General features: G+C 39.9%; 1 protein-coding gene across 1 annotated transcript in view; it reads right to left on the bottom strand.

Annotated features, from left to right (window-relative positions):
- Nucleotides 1-23,517, bottom strand: part of LOC133611266 (disintegrin and metalloproteinase domain-containing protein 12-like) — a 212,974-nt gene that overhangs the window by 14,558 nt on the left and 174,899 nt on the right. Inside the window, exons 14-17 of the mRNA XM_061967965.1 lie at nt 20,133-20,328; nt 15,091-15,199; nt 13,742-13,940; nt 5,542-5,619 (exon numbers count right to left, since the gene is read on the bottom strand). Of these exons, the coding sequence (XP_061823949.1) occupies nt 5,542-5,619; nt 13,742-13,940; nt 15,091-15,199; nt 20,133-20,328 (582 nt within the window). The remainder of the gene's footprint in view (nt 1-5,541; nt 5,620-13,741; nt 13,941-15,090; nt 15,200-20,132; nt 20,329-23,517) is intronic.

Consider the following 23,517-nt stretch of genomic DNA (forward strand, 5'->3'; position numbering starts at 1 on the left):
GTTTATGTGTGCTATGGCCGGCCTGCCTCCGTTGCTCCCTCTCACTCCCCTCTGTTGCAAGTTTTGTTGATTCTATGTAACATGTTTATGTGTGCTATGGCGGGCCTGCCTTCGTTGCTCCCTCTCACTCCCCTCTGTTGCAAGTTTAGTTGATTCTATGTAACATGTTTGTGTGTGCTATGGCCAACCTGACTCTGTGGCTCCCTCTCCGTCCCCTCTGTTGCAAGTTTTGTTGATTCTATGTAACATGTTTATGTGTGATATGGCCAGCCTGCCTCCGTTGCTCCCTGTCCCTCCCCTCTGTTGCAAGTTTTGTTGCTTATATGTAACATGTTTGTGTGTTATGGCCAACCTGACTCCGTGGCTCCCTCTCCGTCCCCTCTGTTGCAAGTTTTGTTGATTCTATGTAACATGTTGATGTGTGCTATCGCCAGCCTGCCTCTGTTACTCCCTCTCCCTCCCCTCTGTTGCAAGTTTTGTTGATTATTTGTAACATGTTTATGTGTGCTATGGCCGGCCTGCCTCTGTTTCTCCCACACCATCCCCTCTGTTGCAAGTTTTGTTGATTCTACGCAACATGTTTATGTGTGCTATGGCCAGCCTGCCTCTGTTGCTCCCTCTCCCTCCCCTCTGTTGCAAGTTTTGTTGATTCTACGTAACATGTTTATGTGTGCTATGGTCAGCATGCCTCTGTTGCTCCCACTCCCTCCCCTCTGTTGCAAGTTTTGTTGATTCTGCGTAACATGCTTATGTGTGCTATGGCCGGCCTGCCTCTGTTTCTCCCACACCATCCCCTCTGATGCAAGTTTTGTTGATTCTATGTAACATGTTTATGTGTGCTGTGGCCAGTCTGCCTTCGTTGCTCCCTCTCCCTCCCCTCTGTTGCAAGTTTTGTTTATTCTATGTAACATGTTTATGTGTGCTATGGCCAACCTGACTCTGTGGCTCCCTCTCCGTCCCCTCTGTTGCAAGTTTTGTTGATTCTATGTAACACGTTGATGTGTACTATGGCCAGCCTGCCTCCGTTGCTCCCTCTCCCTCCCCTCTGTTGCAAGTTTTGTTGCTTATATGTAACATGTTTGTGTGCTATGGCCAACCTGCCTCCGTTGCTCCCACTCCCTCCCCTCTGTTGCAAGTTTTGTTGATTCTATGTAACATGTTTACGTGGGCTATGGCCGGCCTGCCTCTGTTTCTCCCACACCATCCCCTCTGTTGCAAGTTTTGTTGATTCTATGTAACATGTTTATGTGTGCTATGGCCGGCCTGCCTCTGTTTCTCCCACACCATCCCCTCTGTTGCAAGTTTTGTTGATTCTATGTAACATGTTTATGTGTGCTATGGCCGGCCTGCCTCTGTTTCTCCCACACCATCCCCTCTGTTGCAAGTTTTGTTGATTCTATGCAACATGTTTATGTGTGCTATGGCCGGCCTGCCTCCGCTGCTCCCTCTCCCTCCCCTCTGTTGCAAGTTTTGTTGATTCTATGTAACTTGTGTATGAGTGCTATGACTATGCGGTTTTTTCCCTTTGACTCAGTCTGGACCTAAAGTCTAAAGTACTTCTGAATCTGAATCTAAAATGCAGCTTTAAATGGTGCCATAGGCGGGACCCTCTGTCCCACACCAACATGGCAGCCGGTTGTGGATAGACATTTTTTCATATGCGTTTTTTTAATGATCTGCACTACAACATCGGTTCTGTTGCTGCTGTGTTGTGCAACAAACTTGTTCATAAAAGACCATCATGGGCAAAATGTCAGAACCTTCACTGAGCTTGCTGGAATTATGGCTGTCATGATAGCTGAAACATGTGCAAAGTCCATCCTGTGGAGCCTGCGGGGGGGGGGGGTCCCTAAGATCCAAGATGGATTCCCCGGCGAGGTAACGCGGGCCAGCTGTCATTGTGATGTTGGAAGGAGGGGGACTCGTGCAGCTGCTAGGGGGTTTTTCAACTTCCACGCAGACGTGAAGCCCGTGCTGGATGGAGGCTGCCTTGCTGCGGGGTTAAGGGGCGCCCGGAGGGAGGGAAGATGTGTGGCAGCTTTATGACTTTATACATTAAAAAAAAAGCCGGGAATGTTCCGCCGGAGCCAATCTAATCACGCCTCCTTCTAGATCCAACGCCAAATGAAGACGGAAGAAAGTGAGCTGTGGTTCACATCGAGTCAAGATAGTCACGTTCAAGCGAGCTTAGCGATTAGCACGGCTTCCCATCTCCCACTGCTGGGCTTTGCACTTTAGAACCGGCTGTGTTATTTCACACTGTAAAAAAAAACATCCACTATAGGTTTTACAGGAAACTGTAAGCTCAGTCGCCAGAATTCAACTGTAAAAATAAAAATAGTACCGTTTTTCCATTTACAGTAAAAAAACAAACAAAAAAAACAGTGCCACTAATATTTTTACAGTACATTTTTTTTTTTTTTTAGCATAAAATCTATGTTCATTGTTTTTTCATTACATTACTGTAACTGGTAAAACAGTACCCTTTTATTTGAAGTAAAACTTACTTATAAATATATATATATATATATATATTTTTTTTTACAGTGTATGTTACAAACCGTACATAAATAATCCATATTTTGATGTTCATCATCCACGTCTGAGGCATCAATTTCCCCCACCCTTAATGTCAACCCTCCTGCTTTACCCCAGGAAATTCCCATATTTTGGTCTTTTTTTCTATTGCCTTCGTATATTTTAACATTGCTTTTGTATTACTGTTATTTTATGGTAAAATTCTGGCAACTCATATACCAGTTTTTTTTTTAAGGTAAAAAATGCAGGTGTTTTTACAGTGAATTACTGTAAATGGAAAAACAGTGCCACTAATATTTTTACAGTAAAAATGTTAGTTTTTTTTGTTGCATAAAATCAATGTCCATTGTTTTTTTATTACATTACTGTAACTGGGAAAACAGTACTTTTTTATTTTAAGTAAAATCTACTTATACATATATATACTGTATATATATATATTTTTTTTTTACAGTGTATGTTACATACCGTACATAAATAATCCATATTTTGATGTTCATCGTCCATGTCCGAGGCAACAATTTCCCCCACCTTTAGTGTCAACCCTCCTGCTTTACACCAGGAAATTCCTGTGTTTTGGTCTTTTTTCTATTGTCTTTGTATATTTTAACATTCCTTAAAAAGGTAAAAAAAAAAAGCAGTAGAAAATGGATGGATGGGTATTACTGTTATTTTATGGTAAAATTCTGGCAACTCAGCTACCAGTTTTTTTTAAGGTAAAATATGCGGGTGTTTTTACAGTGAATTACTGTAAATGGAAAAACAGTGCCACTAATATTTTTACAGTAAAAATTTTTTTTTTTAGCATAAAATCTATGTTCATTGTTTTTTCATTACATTACTGTAAATGGTAAAACAGTACCCTTTTATTTTAAGTCAAACCTACTTATATATATATATATATATATATATATATATATATATTTTTTATTTTTTTTACAGTGTATGTTACATACCGTACATAAATAATCCATATTTTGATGTCCATGTCCGAGGCATCAATTTCCCCCACCCTTAATGTCAACCCTCCTGCTTTTCCCCAGGAAATTCCCATATTTTGGTGTTTTTTCTATTGTCTTCGTATATTTTAACATTCCTTTAAAACAAAAAAAAGGGAAAAAAAGAGGTATAAAATGGATGAATGGGTATTACTGTAAGGTAAAATATGCGGGTGTTTTTACAGTGAATTAAATAATTAAATAAATAAAAATAAAATAATAAAAATAAAATAAAAGGGTACTATTTTACCATTTACGGTAATGTAATGAAAAAACAATGAACAGATTTTATGCTAAAAAAAACAACAACTTTTTACTGTAAAAATATTAGTGGCACTGTTTTTCCATTTACAGTAAAAAGTTGTTTTTTTTAAGCATAAAATCTGTTCATTGTTATTTCATTACATTACCGTAAATGGTAAAACAGTACCCTTTTATTTTATTTTATTTATTTTATCTTATTTTAAGTAAAATCTACTTAAATATATATATATATATATATATATATATATATATATATATATATATATATTTTTTTTTTACAGTGTATGTTGCAAACCTTACATAAATAATCCATATTTTAATGTTCATCGTCCATGTCTGAGGCAACAATTTCCCCCACCCTTAATGTCAACCCTCCTGCTTTACCCCAGGAAATTCCCATATTTTGGTCTTTTTTCTATTGTCTTCGTATATTTTAACATTCCTTTAAAAAAAAAAAAAGGAAACAAAAAGCGGTATATAATGGATGGATGGGTATTACTGTTATTTTATGGTCAAATTCTGGCAACTCAGCTACCTTTTTTTTTTTTAAGGTAAAATATGCGGGTGGTTTTTACAGTGAATTACTTTAAATGGAAAAACAGTGCCACTAATATTTTTTACAGTAAAAATGTTTTATTGTTTTGCATAAAATCTATGTTCATTGTTTTTTCATTACATTACCGTAAATGGTAAAACAGTACCCTTTTATTTTATTTTATTTATTTTTATTATTTTATTTTGAGTAAAATCTATTTTTATATATAATTTTTTTTTTTTTTACAATTTATGTAAATATACACGTACATAAATAATCCATATTTTGATGTTCATCGTCCATGTCCGAGGCATCAATTTTCTATTGTCTTCATATATTTTAACATTCCTTAAAAAAAAGAAGGAAAAAAAAAGGGAAAAGCAGTAGATAATGGATGGATGGGTATTACTGTTATTTTATGGTAAAATTCTGGCAACTCAGCTACCAGTTTTTTTTTTAAGGTAAAATATGCGGGTGTTTTTACAGTGAATTACTGTAAATGGAAAAACAGTGCCACTAATATTTTTACAGTAAAAATGTTTTGTTTTTTTTGCTTCAATCTATGTTTATTGTTTTTTCATTACATTGCCGTAATTGGTAAAACAGTACTTTTTTATTTTAAGTAAAATCTACTTATAAATATAATATATATTTTTTACAGTGTATGTTACAAACCGTACATAAATAATCCATATTTTGATGTTCATCGTTCATGTCTGAGGCATCAATTTCCCCCACCCTTAATGTTAATTCCCGTATTTTGGTCTTTTTTTCTATTGTCTTGGTATATTTTAACGTTCGTTAAAAAAATGACGCTCAGTCGACATCGGCATAAATCCCAACCTGCAGCCTGTAAAAAGTCAGGCTTCAAAATAAAAGCATGCCAGTAAAACACGGTTGGTTGCGCACAACGGCGACGCTGCGGCATCAATCAAATTGACAGCGCGAGAAAGATGGATGACTTGAAGACAATTCCTGAGAAGCCATCTCGGCCCCGAAAAAATAAAACTGTTTTATTATCCTTATCAGGAGAAAGGCAGGAACAGACTTTATCTTTTACAATTTGTAACACTGTAGAATAATAGAAGAATAATCTTCAGAATAAAGCCCAATTCCAGTGTTTTCAGGACGCTTGCCAGCGTGGTTAGGTCTGATTCAAATACCCCACACCCCAAAAATGTAAACGTTGCCAGGTGTGGCACTCACCCCACGTCCATTGCACTTTCCTGAGCACTCGTGCACGCCGAAGACGCTGACGTTCTGACACTGGCGATTCAGACACACCTGCAGAGTGGCATGACGAGAAGGTCAAAAAGTCTTTCAATAACCCATAAAGGCAACAAGGTAAGGTTCACTCCACCTGTTCATTTGTGAGCACTTTAGGAATATACACCAGTACAGTAGGGAGGGGCTTCACACGGCCCCGCTTGTCATGGTTTACCTGACACATGGAACGTGACGAATTGGTGCACTATCCAAAAAAAGAAAACACCTGGCCTTGTGGTTAGAGTGTCCGCCCTGATATCGGTAGGTCGTGAGTTCAAGTTCACGCTTACTATTATGTTAGATCCACTATGGACTGGACTCTTACTATTATGTTAGATCCACTATGGACTGGACTCTCACTATTATGTTAGATCCACTATGGACTGGACTCTCACTATTATGTTGGATCCACTATGGACTGGACTCTCACTATTATGTTGGATCCACTATGGACTGGACTCTCACTATTATGTTAGATCCACTATGGACTGGACTCTCACTATTATGTAAGATCCACTATGGACTGGACTCTCACTATTATGTTAGATCCACTATGGACTGGAGTCTCACTATTATGTTAGATCCACTATGGACTGGACTCTCACTATTATGTTAGATCCACTATGGACTGGAGTCTCACTATTATGTTAGATCCACTATGGACTGGACTCTTACTATTATGTTAGATCCACTATGGACTGGACTCTCACTATTATGTTAGATCCACTATGGACTGGACTCTCACTATTATGTTGGATCCACTATGGACTGGACTCTCACTATTATGTTAGATCCACTATGGACTGGACTCTCACTATTATGTAAGATCCACTATGGACTGGACTCTCACTATTATGTTAGATCCACTATGGACTGGAGTCTCACTATTATGTTAGATCCACTATGGACTGGACTCTCACTATTATGTAAGATCCACTATGGACTGGACTCTCACTATTATGTTAGATCCACTATGGACTGGACTCTCACTATTATGTTGGATCCACTATGGACTGGACTCTCACTATTATGTTAGATCCACTATGGACTGGACTCTCACACTATTATGTTAGATCCACTATGGACTGGACTCTCACTATTATGTTAGATCCACTATGGACTGGACTCTCACACTATTATGTTAGATCCACTATGGACTGGACTCTCACACTATTATGTTAGATCCACTATGGACTGGACTCTCACTATTATGTTAGATCCACTATGGACTGGACTCTCACACTATTATGCTAGATCCACTATGGACTGGACTCTCTCACTATTATGTTAGATCCACTATGGACTGGACTCTCACACTATTATGTTAGATCCACTATGGACTGGACTCTCACACTATTATGTTAGATCCACTATGGACTGGACTCTCTTGACTATTATGTTAGATCCACTATGGACTGGACTCTCACACTATTATGTTAGATCCACTATGGACTGGACTCTCACTATTATGTTAGATCCACCATGGACTGGACTCTCACACTATTATGTTAGATCCACTATGGACTGGACTCTCACACTATTATGTTAGATCCACTATGGACTGGACTCTCACTATTATGTTAGATCCACCATGGACTGGACTCTCACACTATTATGTTAGATCCACTATGGACTGGACTCTCACACTATTATGTTAGATCCACTATGGACTGGACTCTCACTATTATGTTAAATCCACTATGGACTGGACTCTCACTATTATGTTAGATCCACTATGGACTGGACTCTCACACTATTATGTTAGATCCACTATGGACTGGACTCTCACTATTATGTTAGATCCACTATGGACTGTACTCTCACACTATTATGTTAGATCTACTATGGACTGGACTCTCACTATTATGTTGGATCCACTATGGACTGGACTCTCACTATTATGTTAGATCCACTATGGACTGGACTCTCACTATTATGTTAGATCCACTATGGACTGGACTCTCGCTATTATGTTAGATCTACTATGGACTGGACTCTCACACTATTATGTTTGATCCACTATGGACTGAACTCTCACTATTATGTTAGATCCACTATGGACTGGACTCTCACTATTATGTTAGATCCACTATGGACTGGACTCTCACTATTATGTTAGATCCACTATGGACTGGACTCTCACACTATTATGTTAGATCCACTATGGACTGAACTTTCACTATTATGTTAGATCCACTATGGACTGGACTCTCACTATTATGTTAGATCCACTATGGACTGGACTCTCACTATTATGTTAGATCCACTATGGACTGGACTCTCACAATTTTATGTTAGATCCACTATGGACTGGACTCTCACACTATTATGCTAGATCCACTATGGACTGGACTCTCACTATTATGTTAGATCCACTATGGACTGGACTCTCACTATTATGTTAGATCCACTATGGACTGGACTCTCACACTATTATGTTAGATCCACTATGGACTGGACTCTCACAATTTTATGTTAGATCCACTATGGACTGGACTCTCACACTATTATGCTAGATCCACTATGGACTGGACTCTCACTATTATGTTAGATCCACTATTGACCGGACTCTCACACTATTATGTTAGATCCACTATGGACTGAACTTTCACTATTATGTTAGATCCACTATGGACTGGACTCTCACTATTATGTTAGATCCACTATGGACTGGACTCTCACACTATTATGTTAGATCCACTATGGACTGGACTCTCGCTATTATGTTAGATCTACTATGGACTGGACTCTCACACTATTATGTTTGATCCACTATGGACTGAACTCTCACTATTATGTTAGATCCACTATGGACTGGACTCTCACTATTATGTTAGATCCACTATGGACTGGACTCTCACTATTATGTTAGATCCACTATGGACTGGACTCTCACACTATTATGTTAGATCCACTATGGACTGGACTCTCACAATTTTATGTTAGATCCACTATGGACTGGACTCTCACACTATTATGCTAGATCCACTATGGACTGGACTCTCACTATTATGTTAGATCCACTATGGACTGGACTCTCACTATTATGTTAGATCCACTATGGACTGGACTCTCACACTATTATGTTAGATCCACTATGGACTGGACTCTCACAATGTTATGTTAGATCCACTATGGACTGGACTCTCACACTATTATGCTAGATCCACTATGGACTGGACTCTCACTATTATGTTAGATCCACTATTGACCGGACTCTCACACTATTATGTTAGATCCACTATGGACTGAACTTTCACTATTATGTTAGATCCACTATGGACTGGACTCTCACTATTATGTTAGATCCACCATGGACTGGACTCTCACACTATTATGTTAGATCCACTATGGACTGAACTCTCACACTATTTTGTTAGATCCACTATGGACTGGACTCTCACTATTATGTTAGATCCACTATGGACTGGACTCTCACACTATTATGTTAGATCTACTATGGACTGGACTCTCACTATTATGTTAGATCCACTATGGACTGGACTCTCACTATTATGTTAGATCCACTATGGACTGGACTCTCACTATTATGTTAGATCCACTATGGACTGGACTCTCACACTATTATGTTAGATCCACTATGGACTGGACTCTCACACTATTATGTTAGATCCACTATGGACTGGACTCTCACACTATTATGTTTGATCCACTATGGACTGAACTCTCACTATTATGTTAGATCCACTATGGACTGGACTCTCACTATTATGTTAGATCCACTATGGACTGGACTCTCACACTATTATGTTTGATCCACTATGGACTGAACTCTCACTATTATGTTAGATCCACTATGGACTGGACTCTCTCACTATTATGTTAGATCCACTATGGACTGGACTCTCACTATTATGCTAGCTCCACTATGGACTGGACTCTCACTATTATGTTAGATCCACTATGGACTGGACTCTCACTATTATGTTAGATCCACTATGGACTGGACTCTCACTATTATGTTAGATCCACTATGGACTGGACTCTCACTATTATGTTAGCTCCACTATGGACTGGACTCTCACTATTATGTTAGATCCACTATGGACTGGACTCTCACACTATTATGTTAGATCCACTATGGACTGGACTCTCACACTATTATGTTAGATCCACAATGGACTGGACTCTCACACTATTATGTTAGATCCACAATGGACTGGACTCTCACTATTATGTTAGATCCACCATGGACTGGACTCTCACACTATTATGTTAGATCCACTATAGACTGAACTCTCACACTATTATGCTAGATCCACTATGGACTGGACTCTCTCACTATTATGTTAGATCTACTATGGACTGGACTCTCACACTATTATGTTAGATCCACAATGGACTGGACTCTCACTATTATGTTAGATCCACTATGGACTGGACTCTCGCACTATTATGTTAGATCCACTATGGACTGGACTCTCACTATTATGTTATATTCACTATGGACTGGACTCTCACTATTATGTTAAATCCACTATGGACTGGACTCTCACACTATTATGTTAGATCCACTATGGACTGGACTCTCACACTATTATGTTAGATCCACTATGGACTGGACTCTCACTATTATGTTAGATCCACTATGGACTGGACTCTCACTATTATGTTAGATCCACTATGGACTGGACTCTCACTATTATGTTAGATCCACTATGGACTGGACTCTCACTATTATGTTAGATCCACTATGGACTGAACTCTCACACTATTATGTTAGATCCACTATGGACTGGACTCTCACTATTATGTTAGATCCACTATGGACTGGACTCTCACACTATTATGTTAGATCCACTATGGACTGGACTCTCACACTATTATGTTAGATCCACTATGGACTGGACTCTCGCTATTATGTTAGATCTACTATGGACTGGACTCTCACACTATTATGTTTGATCCACTATGGACTGAACTCTCACTATTATGTTAGATCCACTATGGACTGGACTCTCACTATTATGTTAGATCCACTATGGACTGGACTCTCACTATTATGTTCGATCCACTATGGACTGGACTCTCACACTATTATGTTAGATCCACTATGGACTGGACTCTCACAATTTTATGTTAGATCCACTATGGACTGGACTCTCACACTATTATGCTAGATCCACTATGGACTGGACTCTCACTATTATGTTAGATCCACTATGGACTGGACTCTCACTATTATGTTAGATCCACTATGGACTGGACTCTCACACTATTATGTTAGATCCACTATGGACTGGACTCTCACAATTTTATGTTAGATCCACTATGGACTGGACTCTCACACTATTATGCTAGATCCACTATGGACTGGACTCTCACTATTATGTTAGATCCACTATTGACCGGACTCTCACACTATTATGTTAGATCCACTATGGACTGAACTTTCACTATTATGTTAGATCCACTATGGACTGGACTCTCACTATTATGTTAGATCCACCATGGACTGGACTCTCACACTATTATGTTAGATCCACTATGGACTGAACTCTCACACTATTTTGTTAGATCCACTATGGACTGGACTCTCACTATTATGTTAGATCTACTATGGACTGGACTCTCACACTATTATGTTAGATCTACTATGGACTGGACTCTCACACTATTATGTTAGATCCACTATGGACTGGACTGTCTCACTATTATGTTAGATCCACTATGGACTGGACTCTCACACTATTATGTTAGATCCACTATGGACTGGACTCTCACTGTTATGTTAGGTCCACTATGGACTGGACTCTCACTATTATGTTAGATCCACTGTGGACTGGACTTTCTCACTATTATGTTAGGTCCACTATGGACTGGACTCTCACTATTATGTTAGATCCACTATGGACTGGACTCTCACTATTATGTTAAATCCACTATGGACTGGACTCTCACTATTATGTTAGATCTACTATGGACTGGACTCTCACTATTATGTTAAATCCACTATGGACTGGACTCACACTATTATGTTAGATCCACTATGGACTGGACTCTCTCACTATTATGTTAGATCCACAATGGACTGGACTCTCACTATTATGTTGGATCCACTATGGACTGGACTCTCTCACTATTATGTTAGATCCACTATGGACTGGACTCTCACTATTATGTTAGATCCACTATGGACTGGACTCTCACACTATTATGTTAGATCCACTATGGACTGGACTCTCACACTATTATGTTAGATCCACTATTGACTGGACTCTCACAATATTACGTTAGTTCCACTATGGACTGGACTCTCACTATTATGTTAGATCCACTATGGACTGGACTCTCACTATTATGTTAGATCCACTATGGACTGGACTCTCACACTATTATGTTCGATCCACTATGGACTGGACTCTCACTATTATGTTCGATCCACTATGGACTGGACTCTCACTATTATGTTAGATCCACTATGGACTGGACTCTCACACTATTATGTTCGATCCACTATGGACTGGACTCTCACACTATTATGTTAGATCCACTATTGACTGGACTCTCACAATATTACGTTAGATCCACTATGGACTGGACTCTCACTATTATGTTAGATCCACTATGGACTGGACTCTCACTATTATGTTAGATCCACTATGGACTGGACTCTCACACTATTATGTTCGATCCACTATGGACTGGACTCTCACTATTATGTTCGATCCACTATGGACTGAACTCTCACTATTATGTTAGATCCACTATGGACTGGACTCTCACTATTATGTTAGATCCACTATGTCATACCAAAGACTATACAAATGGGACCCATTACCTCCCTGCTTGGGTTGGAATTGGGGGCCACCGCTGCTGCTCACTGCTCCCCTCACCTCCCAGGGGGTGGAACAAGGGGATGGGTCAAATGCCGAAGGTAATTTCAGCAGAGTGTTGAATACTCTAAAATGTGTTTTGTGGCAATTCCAACTTTAACCATGTACCGTATTTTCCGCACCATAAGGCGCCCTGGGTTATAAGCCGCGCCTTCAATGAACGGCATATTTCAAAACTTTGTCCACCTATAAGCCGCCCCGTGTTGTAAGCCGCATCTAACTGCGCTAAAGGAATGTCAAAAAAACAGTCAGATAGGTCAGTCAAACTTTAATAATATATTAAAAACCAGCGTTCTAACAACTCTGTTCACTCCCAAAATGTACGCAAATGTGCAATCACAAACATACGTATATCAACATGGACAGAGCTGCGTGAAAAAAGCCACCCGGCCTCTTCGCGTAAACTTAAACTTACCTTAACCACTCGCTCATCTTTTCTTCATCCATCCCTTCGAGTTAGCTTTTATGATGACGCCGGCTGGAAAGGTCTCTTTTGGCAAGGTCTTCCTTTTGAATATCACCATGGGTGGAAGTTTCTGGCCATTAGCATGGCAAGCTAGAACCACAGTGAAGGATGACTTCTCATTCCCTGTGGTGCGAATATTCACCGTACGTGCTCCCGTTGTATCCACAGTGCGGTTCACAGGAATATCAGTTGCTGTGAAATAGTAATCCGTGTGCGGATGGAGAGATTGCGTCTTTTCATGAACCGGATCCTTGTCGCTTAGTAGGAGCCATTTTGTGGTCTTTACAGATGTAAACACACAAAGGAAATGAAACGTACGGTGATATCCGCGCGCTTTTTCTTCTTCTACGCGGGCGGGTGGTTGCTTACAGTAGAAGAAGAAGCGCTTCCTGTTCTATGGGGGCGGGTGCTTACCTTGGCGGTTGCTTGCGTAGAAGAAGAAGCGCTTCCTGTTCTACCGGGAAAAAAGATGGCGGCTGTTTACCGAAGTTGCGAGACCGAAACTTTATGAAAATGAATCTTAATATTTATCCATATATAAAGCGCACCGGGTTATAAGGCGCACTGTCAGCTTTTGAGAAAATGTGTGGTTTTTAGGTGCGCCTTATAGTGCGGAAAATACGGTAGCTATGTAGCGTGGTGCTCTCCATCATTTTCAGCAGACAGCATTGCAAAATAACTAACCCCCCCTTCCTCTCACGCGAGATCCACCTAGTAACGAGGCCATGTGAATCCCTTCCCTGTTGTACACACCTAGTCAATAATTCTAGCATTGTCATGTTGTGGTTTAGTGACTACTATAAAACAATTATCTTACCCTGCCGTCCCCACACTTGGTGCCGGCTAGGACCAGACCGGGGTCCGGCATGTCGTCCCCCAGGTACACGTGCGTTCCCCGACACAGGATACGGCCCCCCTCTTGGAGTGGGATGTTGGTTTCTATGGAAACGGCGTTGGTCCCGATCACGGGCCGGTTGGCGCCACCCTGGCACTGGATCTTTCCACATTTTGCATCTCTGGGTACGACACACACACACACACACACACACACACACACACACACACACACACACACACACACACACATACACACACACGTACTGGTTATCATTTGGAATGGGGACCAAGTTTTTGATCATGACTTTTGGGGACCACCCTTTCTACAGGCCACTGCCCAATTAGCTCATACACGTCTTTAAATCTGTTCGGGCATCTGGTCAGGATGCCACCCGCACGCCTCCCTGGGGAGGTGTTTCGGGCACGTCCGACCGGTAGGAGACCACGGGGAAGACCCAGGACACGTTGGGAAGACTATGTCTCCCGGCTGGCCTGGGAACGCCTCGGGATCCCCCCGGGAGGAGCTGGACGAAGTGGCTGGGGAGAGGGAAGTCTGGGCTTCCCTGCTTAGGCTGCTGCCCCCGCGACCCGACCTCGGATAAGCGGAAGAAGATGGATGGAAAAATAATATGACTCCTTTAATGCGCCTTATAATCCGGAGTGCCTTATATATGAAAAAACATCAAAAATAGACCATTCATCTGCAATGCGCCTTATAATCCGGTGCGCCCTATGGTCCGGAAAATACGGTACCTTAAGAAAAACATCCGTTATCCTGTCTTTCGTAACGATAGTGAACGACATTAGAGCTAAGATGTTAGCTTAGCCTGCATTGGATTGGTTTGAGCATCTATAAATCCTCTAAAGGCTTAATGGCCACATACGTGGACAGCACCTTTTTAGCTCTTATTTCCAAAATTGTGTACACTACTGAATTGGGGTCTTATGGCCGCTTATGTGGACACTTATACTGCCATCTGGTGGTGTCAGAAGAGTATAACATACAATGGTAATTTGGAGAAAAAAAAAAGTGTAAAAAGGAAGTACACGTTTGTGTACTTATGGACTAAGTACATTATATCAAAAGATGATTCTTAGTTTTTATTCTAATTAGGGTCCAATAAGCCCAAATAGCAAAGAGAAAAGAAAAAAAAAGCATGTAAATAAACAGTTTGGGCCTTATTATTAATGCTGAGTGGAAAAAGGTCTGCATGGATACTTCTCCATACTCAATTGTTTGAGAATGAGTCCTAATGAAACCCTTTGAGCTTCTAATCATGAGTTTTCCTCCCAGTAATTTCTACGGTCCTATCTAGTCTCGAGTCCCACCTTGCATCGCATTTGGCGAAGGAGCCTTTGGAGTCCTTCCCGCAATTCCCGTAAGGATCCCCCGCTGAGTTGACGCGCTCAAAGCAGATCCCCGGTGCCGGCTTGGCTCCTGCACACAACACCAGTCCGGTAAGTCAATTCAGGATTCAAAGATGCTTTATTATTGTCCATTCTTTAACAAGCACAAGACACATAAGAACTGAAATTACATTTTGGGCACAGTCCCACTAAGAGCAGACATACGTTACAGGGAGACAAGACGGGACCGCCGACGGTTCAGCCACTTACGGCGCTCCTTAAAAAAGGTGGGGAAAAGGTGATATTGGGAAAGGGGGGAAGAGTAAAAAATATCAGTCAAAGGCTGGACCAGACTGAGTCCAAGGGAAAAAAGCTCATTTGCCATAGCACACATAAACAAGTTACATATAATCTCAACAACTCGCAACAGAGGGGGGGAGTTGCTATTAAGCGCTACTCAGCCGTCCATCACCCCGAAAGGGAATTAAGCGGTGGTGAAGGCGTGGGGTGGGGGTGGGGAGTGTGTTTGTGTATATGCCCATTGTCTTTGGGCGTAGTGGAGTTGTGTTCATAAGCCCAGGGTCGTTCTGCATGCAATGCAAGCAAAGTTCGACTTCCAGGTGTCTTTGAGGAGCGAGGGAGGTCAAAAGCGTCCATCTTTGAAATTCCTCGGGGGATGATTACAGAACAGCCTGTTCTTGTCCTCAAGGCCATTCGGGAGGATTTTTGTTTTTCCTCGAGCAGACAATACAATGGCTTGCCAGTTCTATTCGTCCATGCTGGCTGCTCTCATATCCAATTTTTCCTTTTCAGCAAGCTTCTCCATGATGTGATCCATCTTGCGATTCAGTTCAGAAATCGCCCCCAGACTGTGATCCCACAGCCCGGCCCAAACCGCCATCGTCTTACGAATTTGACGATGCACTAGAGCAGGGGTCGGCAACCCAAAATGTTGAAGGAGCCATATTGGACCAAAAATACAAAAACAAATCTGTCTGGAGCCGCAAAAAATTAAAAGCCATATGACAACGAGTGTGTCATGAGATATAAACTGAATTAAGAGGACTTAAAGGAAATTAAATTACCTCAAATATAGCTACAAATGAGGCATAATGATGCAATATGTATAGAGATGTCCGATAATATCGGCAGGCCTATAAATGCTTTAAAATGTAATATCGAAAATTATCGGTATCGTTTTTTTTATTGTTTGTTTTTTTTATTTTGTTTTTATTAAATCAACATAAAAAACATAATATACACTTACAATTAGTGCACCAACCCAAAAAAACTCCCTCCCCCATTTACACTCATTCACACAAAAGGGTTGTTTCTTTCTGTTCTTAATATTGTGGTTCCTACATTATATATCAATATATATCAATACAGTCTGCAAGGGATACAGTCCGTAAGCACACATGATTGTGCGTGCTGCTGCTCCACTAATAGTACTAACCTTTAACACTTAATTGGACTCATTTTCAATTATTACTAGTTTCTATGTAACTGTTTTTATATTGTTTTACTGTCTTTTTTATTCAAGAAAATATGTTAAATGTATTTATTTTATTTTATTTTATTAATTTTTTTAAAAAGGACCTTATCTTCACCATACCTGGTTGTCCAAATTAGGCATAATAATGTGTTAATTCCACGACTGTATATATCGGCATCGGTTGATATCGGTATCGGCAGAGGTGGGTAGAGTAGCCAGAAATTGTACTCAAGTAAGAGTACTGTTACTTTAGAGATTTATTACTCAAGTAAAAGTAAGGAGTAGTCACCCAAATATTTACTTGAGTAAAAGTAAAATGTTGTGAAAAAACTACTCAAGTACTGAGTAACTGATGAGTAACATACACACACATATCATATATATATATATATATATATATATATATATATATATATATATATATATATATATATATATATATACACACACACACTTATATATATATATATATATACACACACATATATACAGTATATAATTTATATTTATTTATTTTGCCGTTTTTGTTTACATGTTAAAGGTGTTTTAATGAATATACATGCATGTTTAACACATATAGATTCCTTTCTTTCATGAAGACAAGAATATAAGTTGGTGTATTACCTGATTCTGATGACTTGCATTGATTGTAATCAGACAGTAGTGATGACAAACGTCCACGTTTTCAAATGGAGGAGAAAAAAAGTTCCTCCTCTCTGTCTAATACCACATGAAAGTGGTTGGTTTTTGGCATTTTATTTGTCCAGCTTCCATATTCGTTTTTATACACTTTACAAGAAATACATTGGCGGCAAACTCCGTAGCTTGCTAGCTTGTTTGCGCTGGCTTTCGGAGACTCTTGTTTTGAAAGCACAGGCGCGATGGAGCGGCACTTTTATTGTGAAGACAGGAACTGTGCAGTCAGTCTTTAGGCTTTTGACGGGATGTACGGTTGAAATAAAAAAAGGGTCTTTTTTCCTTCACACTTTTGATTGATTGATTGAAACTTTTATTAGTAGATTGCACAGTACAGTACATATTCCGTACAATTGACCACTAAATGGTAACACCCCAATAAGTTTTTCAACTTGTTTATGTCAGGTCATGTGACCGCCTGGCTCTGTTTGATTGGTCCAACGTCACCAGTGACTGCATCTGATTGGTGGAACGGAGTGAACGTCACCAGTGACTGTATTTGTTGAAACGCAGGCACTATGACAGACCAAAACAAACAAAGCGTGCATTAACAGATCGATAAAAATTAGTAGCGAGTAGCGAGCTGAATGTAGATAAAAGTAGCGGAGTAAAAGTAGCGTTTCTTCTCTATAAATATACTCAAGTAAAAGTAAAAGTATGTTGCATTAAAACTACTCTTAGAAGTACAATTTATCCCAAAAGTTACTCAAGTAGATGTAACGGAGTAAATGTAGCGCGTTACTACCCACCTCTGGGTATCGGTAATTAAAGAGTTGGACAATATCGGATATCGGCAAAAAGCCATTATCGGACATCCCTAAATATGTACATATAGCTAGCCTAAATAGCATGTTAGCATCGATTAGCTTGCAGTCATGCAGTGACCAAATATGTCTGATTAGCACTCCACACAAGTCAATAACATCAACAAAAGTCACCTTCATGCACAACCTTAAAAGTTTGGTGGACAAAATGAGACAGAAAAAAGTGGCATCAAACGCGTCCTAGAAAGTCGGAGAAAGTTATGCATGTAAACAAACTACGGTGAGTTCAAGGACCGCCAAAATTAGTAGGACAAAACGGCGCTCGTCATCAGTGAAGCATGTTTAATACAAACAGTGTGCTTTATAACAATTAGGGAGGTTTGTGTCATGTTTGTCCTCCTACACAGGGCCGGCCCGTGGCATAGGCCGTATAGGCAAATGCTAAGGGCGCCGTCCATCAGGGGGCGCCACGCCAGTGCCACAAATGTTGGAGAAAAAAAAAAAAAAGAAAAAAAAAGTTGGTACTATTATTTCTAAATACAAAACATAATCCCACGTTAATTAAAATGCAAAGTAAAGCCTATTTAATAGAAATATTATTAGTTACAACATTACGCCACCCCCCCCCCCTCCCCCCGCACGGTGCGCCCCCTCCCTTCCCGTATCATGACTCTTTTTGGACGTCACCACATCAAAAAATCAACACAAGATGTCAAACCAGCCAAAACTGTCAGGTGCCCAGGGAAGAAAAAAGAGAAAAGAAGAGGAGGAGAAACGAGAAAAGACAGAGGTAGCAGGTAGGTAACGTTAGCCTACATGACATTATTTGTCTGTTACAGAATGTGATAGTACCTGGCTTTTTAGCATTAAGCTAAAGTTACATGATTCGGCAATTGCTAATCAATAAATAGCTAGTTCTGTTTTAACGTCGGGTTAATATTGTGGAGGGGGCTAAATTGTTATGGAAAATAATAATGTAACGTTAGGTAATTACAGTACTCCCACTTTACATTCCTCAGGGACATTTCTTTCTTTCTTTAGTTTATTTCGAACATGAACACACTTACATCATAATACATCACACAATTTCATATCATTTCATTTTACATCATGCCCGAAAAGGAGTAGGAAGAAGCAAAGCTTATTTAATCCTACCTCTTTCCCACTTCAAAGCGTTTACAAATATATAGAATCATTTACTGACCTTTTTATATAATAAAATAACATCTATGAGTTAGTATACAACAGTTTTGTAATATGTAATTAATTAATTAATTCAGTCATTAATAACATACTGAGATGAAGAATATCTTATTTTCAATAAGGTTGAAAGTATTTCTCATAATTCTTCTTCTTTGTACTCTGTAAGCACTATTATTTTGAACAACCTCTTAAACTGGATCATATCAGTACAATTTTTAACTTTTTTACTTAATCTATTCCTTAATTTAATTCCACATACTGATATGCTAAAAGTTCTAAGTGTTGTACGTGGATATAAATGTTTGTATTAGGTCTCTCTCAAGCAGGTGTTTTTTGTTTACATTGTTATTGCCTTCTGGTTAGCTAATGTTTGCCCTGCAGGTAATAGTCACTTTTCCACCCCTTTATATATTAGGTATAGTTGTAAGTAAGTAAAAAAAAAAAAGGTCAAAGACAAAGCTATTCGGGTTCTTGTGAGTATATACACTTCACTGCCGATGTGGGGGGGCGCCACCTAAAATCTTGCCTAGGGCGCCAGATTGGTTAGGGCCGGGCCTGACTGAGAGGCACATGATTCTCCATTTGTCCCAGGAATCTCTCTAATCTAGCAATGGTTCCATCAGGGCAGCCGGGCTCCCCAGAACCTCTTTTCCTCGTCGAAAAGATGTTGTCAATTGCGTCGAGAGTCCAGCTGATCATTTCAATGTCTGATGTTTAGATTTGGAGGACAGCGCAAAGAAAGAGGCTTCAAAAAAAAGACGAGAGGAAAGAGAGCAAGCAAGGAAAAGACGGGAGGAGTCTTGCCCTCACCAGAGGCAAGACAGAAAACCGGTGATGTCAAGGCTAAGACGAGAAGACAGGACTACCTGGGCCCCACAGGGTGATGCACTGCTGCTCGTGGGTCTGACAGATGCCGTTGTAGCAGTAGCCCTCCACGTCGTGGCAGGCGTGGCCGTCGTGGAGGTAGACGTTGGCCGGGCAGTGAGGGTCGGCGCCCGTGCAGAACTCGGGCAGGTCGCAGGAGTTGCCCGACACCCGACACACGGTGCCCGCCGGTTTGAGCTGCACGCGTAAACAGGAGATGTAAGACCGGGGAAAAGGTATGGTCGTATGGTATACCGGTACTAATAAAGTACCGCGATGACATCAGTACTATACTGCCATTGAAAAGTGCATACAAGCAATAACATCTTGGAGAGGAAGAATGGCAAAAAAAACTACAATTCTACTGGTTAATAAAGAGGGTGGTGAAGTACAATATGGAGGTATTTGCATACCTGCCAACTTTTGAAATCAGAAAAACCTAGTAGCCAGGGTCCAGGGGCCGCAGGCAAAGTCCTGGTGGGGGGTTCAGTTCGCCCCCCGACGCAAAATGATTGATTGCATTCAGACAGGTTAAAATGTTGCTAAAACCATCACTTTTCTATCAGTCACAGTGACTTTTCAAAACAAAAATATTACAGCAAAAATCATATGGGTTGATTGACATGTTTATTCTGTAAGATAACTTCAATAGTTTGAAATGATTTTGACAGTTAATGCCAGTTATCCTGTCAACCTTTCACAAGACTTCAATTTGTTAATTGAAAGTATAAACACTTTTTACAGTAAACAAATGGTAAAACAGTACTAAACAATTCCATTAAAAAAAAAAATTGGTGTCATTATTAACTTTCTGTCCAAGCTTGTATAATCTACTGCCTTGTTCAATTGTAAAAAATGTTCTGTGCCTAAAATTCACATTTCTATCACAATTATCATACTGTAAACATGGTAAGCTAACTTCATTAAAATTAATAGTCCTGTCAATAGCATGGAATTACAATTCAAATGTAGTTTTTTTGCAAGCCTTTCAAAAGAATCCAAAATATGAAAAATGAATGAAAATTAATTGAAGCCATCAGACACTTGAAAAGTGGCACATCACATCTCTAATGTAATCATTTGAACTTTTCAACAGAAATAGCACTGCAAAAATATTAAGGACATACTTCTGTATTTTGGTAGTTATGCTGTCAACATTTAACAAGATTTCTTCAACTTAGACTTGAAAGCATAAATAGTATAAACACTTTTAACAGTACTAAACAATTCCAATAGATAACATTGGTGTCATTACCTTTTTGTGGCTAAAATACAAATTTAACAACGGCATTAGACTTGTGTTTTTTTGTCCCAACGTGGTCTTTTACATCGCTAATTCCTCCGTGTCCGATCGAAAAATCTTGTCTGCACAAGGTGCAATTCGCGTAGTTTTCACCCTTTTTGGAACGGATGATTATTCCCGGATAGGCTTTTGAATATTCTTCACGGAATGACTGCAGTTTTCTTTTCGGTTTAAGACTCGTTTGCCATTTTTCTCCGGCTGATTCCATGATCGTTCGCTCGTTTGGAAACAATGGGCAACTGGTGCCTCGTGCTTGGCAGCGGTGCTATAAATAGCCTCGCGCATGGCATTCGGAATGGCTCGATAGGAAGTTACGGGAAGCAGTGTCGATTGTGATTGTTGTTACGCGATTTCGTGAATAAAACTTAAAAAAAAAAAAAAAAAAATGTAATTAATGAAAAACCGTATTTTTTATCACTGCAACCGTAACTTGGAATAGGTTGATGAAAACCGTACTAATTACGGGAAAACCGGAGTAGTTGGCAGGTATGTATTTGGGCTTCAAAAGTAACAATAAAGGTGATGCTTTAAAGCACAGGTGTCAAACTCACGGCCCGGGGGCCAAATCTGGCCCGCCACATTATTTTATGTGGCCCGCAAAAGCCAGGAGATTATATGCGTTAAAAAAACGCACAATCGTTTCTTACTACATATATTTGTTCTTTCCCTTTTGACATGAAAAATCATGTACCGCATATCTTTTAAAATTCAATATTATTCAAATCAAAATATTATATATTCCAAAAAAAAAATGTTTTTGTTAAAATAAAGATAAATACTGGACTCAAATATCTGCTTGACTTCAAAACAAATTATCAATTAAATTGTAGACTGTAAAATTGACAATAGATTTTACGGTTAAATTCCGTTTTTTATCGTAAAATCTACTTTTGTACTGTTTTTTTTTTTCCATATACAGTAAGACACTAAAAAAAACAAAAAAAAAACATTAAACATTTTACGTTAAAAAAAAACAAAAAAAAACGGCAGCTCTGTTGCTTGAATTTTACTGCTAAACAATAATAAAATAAAATAGAAAAAGATTTTTACTGCTAAAAACAGTGGTATTGTTTCTCTATTCCATTCCATTTATCACATTTTTTGTATGTGCTGTAAAAAAAACAACACTGCTTTTACTGTAAAATTCTGGTGACTGAGCTGCCAGTTTTTCAAGTAAAATTAAACTTTTTTTTAGAAGCTCATGTAAAAAAAAATATATCCATCTTCTTCCGCTTATCCGAGGTCGGGTCGCGGGGGCAGCAGCCTAAGCAGGGAAGCCCAGACTTCCCTCTCCCCAGCCACTTCGTCCAGCTCTTCCTGTGGGACCCCGAGGCGTTCCCAGGCCAGCCGGGAGACATAGTCTTCCCAACGTGTCCTGGGTCTTCCCCTCGGCCTCCTACCGGTCGGACGTGCCCTAAACACCTCCCTAGGGAGGCGTTCGGGTGGCATCCTGACCAGATGCCCGAACCACCTCATCTGGCTCCTCTCCATGTGGAGGAGCAGCGGCTTTACTTTGAGCTCCCCCCGGATGGCAGAGCTTCTCACCCTATCTCTAAGGGAGAGCCCCGCCACCCGGCGGAGGAAACTCATTTCGGCCGCTTGTACCCGTGATCTTGTCCTTTCGGTCATAACCCAAAGCTCATGACCATAAATGAGGATGGGAACGTAGATCGACCGGTAAATTGAGAGCTTTGCCTTCCGGCTCAGCTCCTTCTTCACCACAACGGATCGATACAGCGTCCGCATTACTGAAGAAAAAATATATTGTTAATGTATTATATATATATATATATATATACATGTATAGTCATATATTACTCCTTGTTTAAAGTGGCAACCATAACTGCAATGTGGTCCTCGATGAAAACGAGTTTGACGCCCCTGCTTTAAAGTGTTGCTTTAAAACACGCCTCGCCAAATGCGGCGATTAGCATTAGCACCTTCGCTTCAAACTTAGGTGAACATTTAAATAATAAGCATTCAGATCCGCACAAGGAGTTATAAAGAGTGACACTGTAGAGTGAAATTTGTAGATAGCTGTCCGCGGGTATACATATTAGAATTACGTCCACATCACAGACATG

Source organism: Nerophis lumbriciformis, linkage group LG02, assembly GCF_033978685.3.
Source record: "Nerophis lumbriciformis linkage group LG02, RoL_Nlum_v2.1, whole genome shotgun sequence".
NCBI lineage: Eukaryota > Metazoa > Chordata > Actinopteri > Syngnathiformes > Syngnathidae > Nerophis > Nerophis lumbriciformis.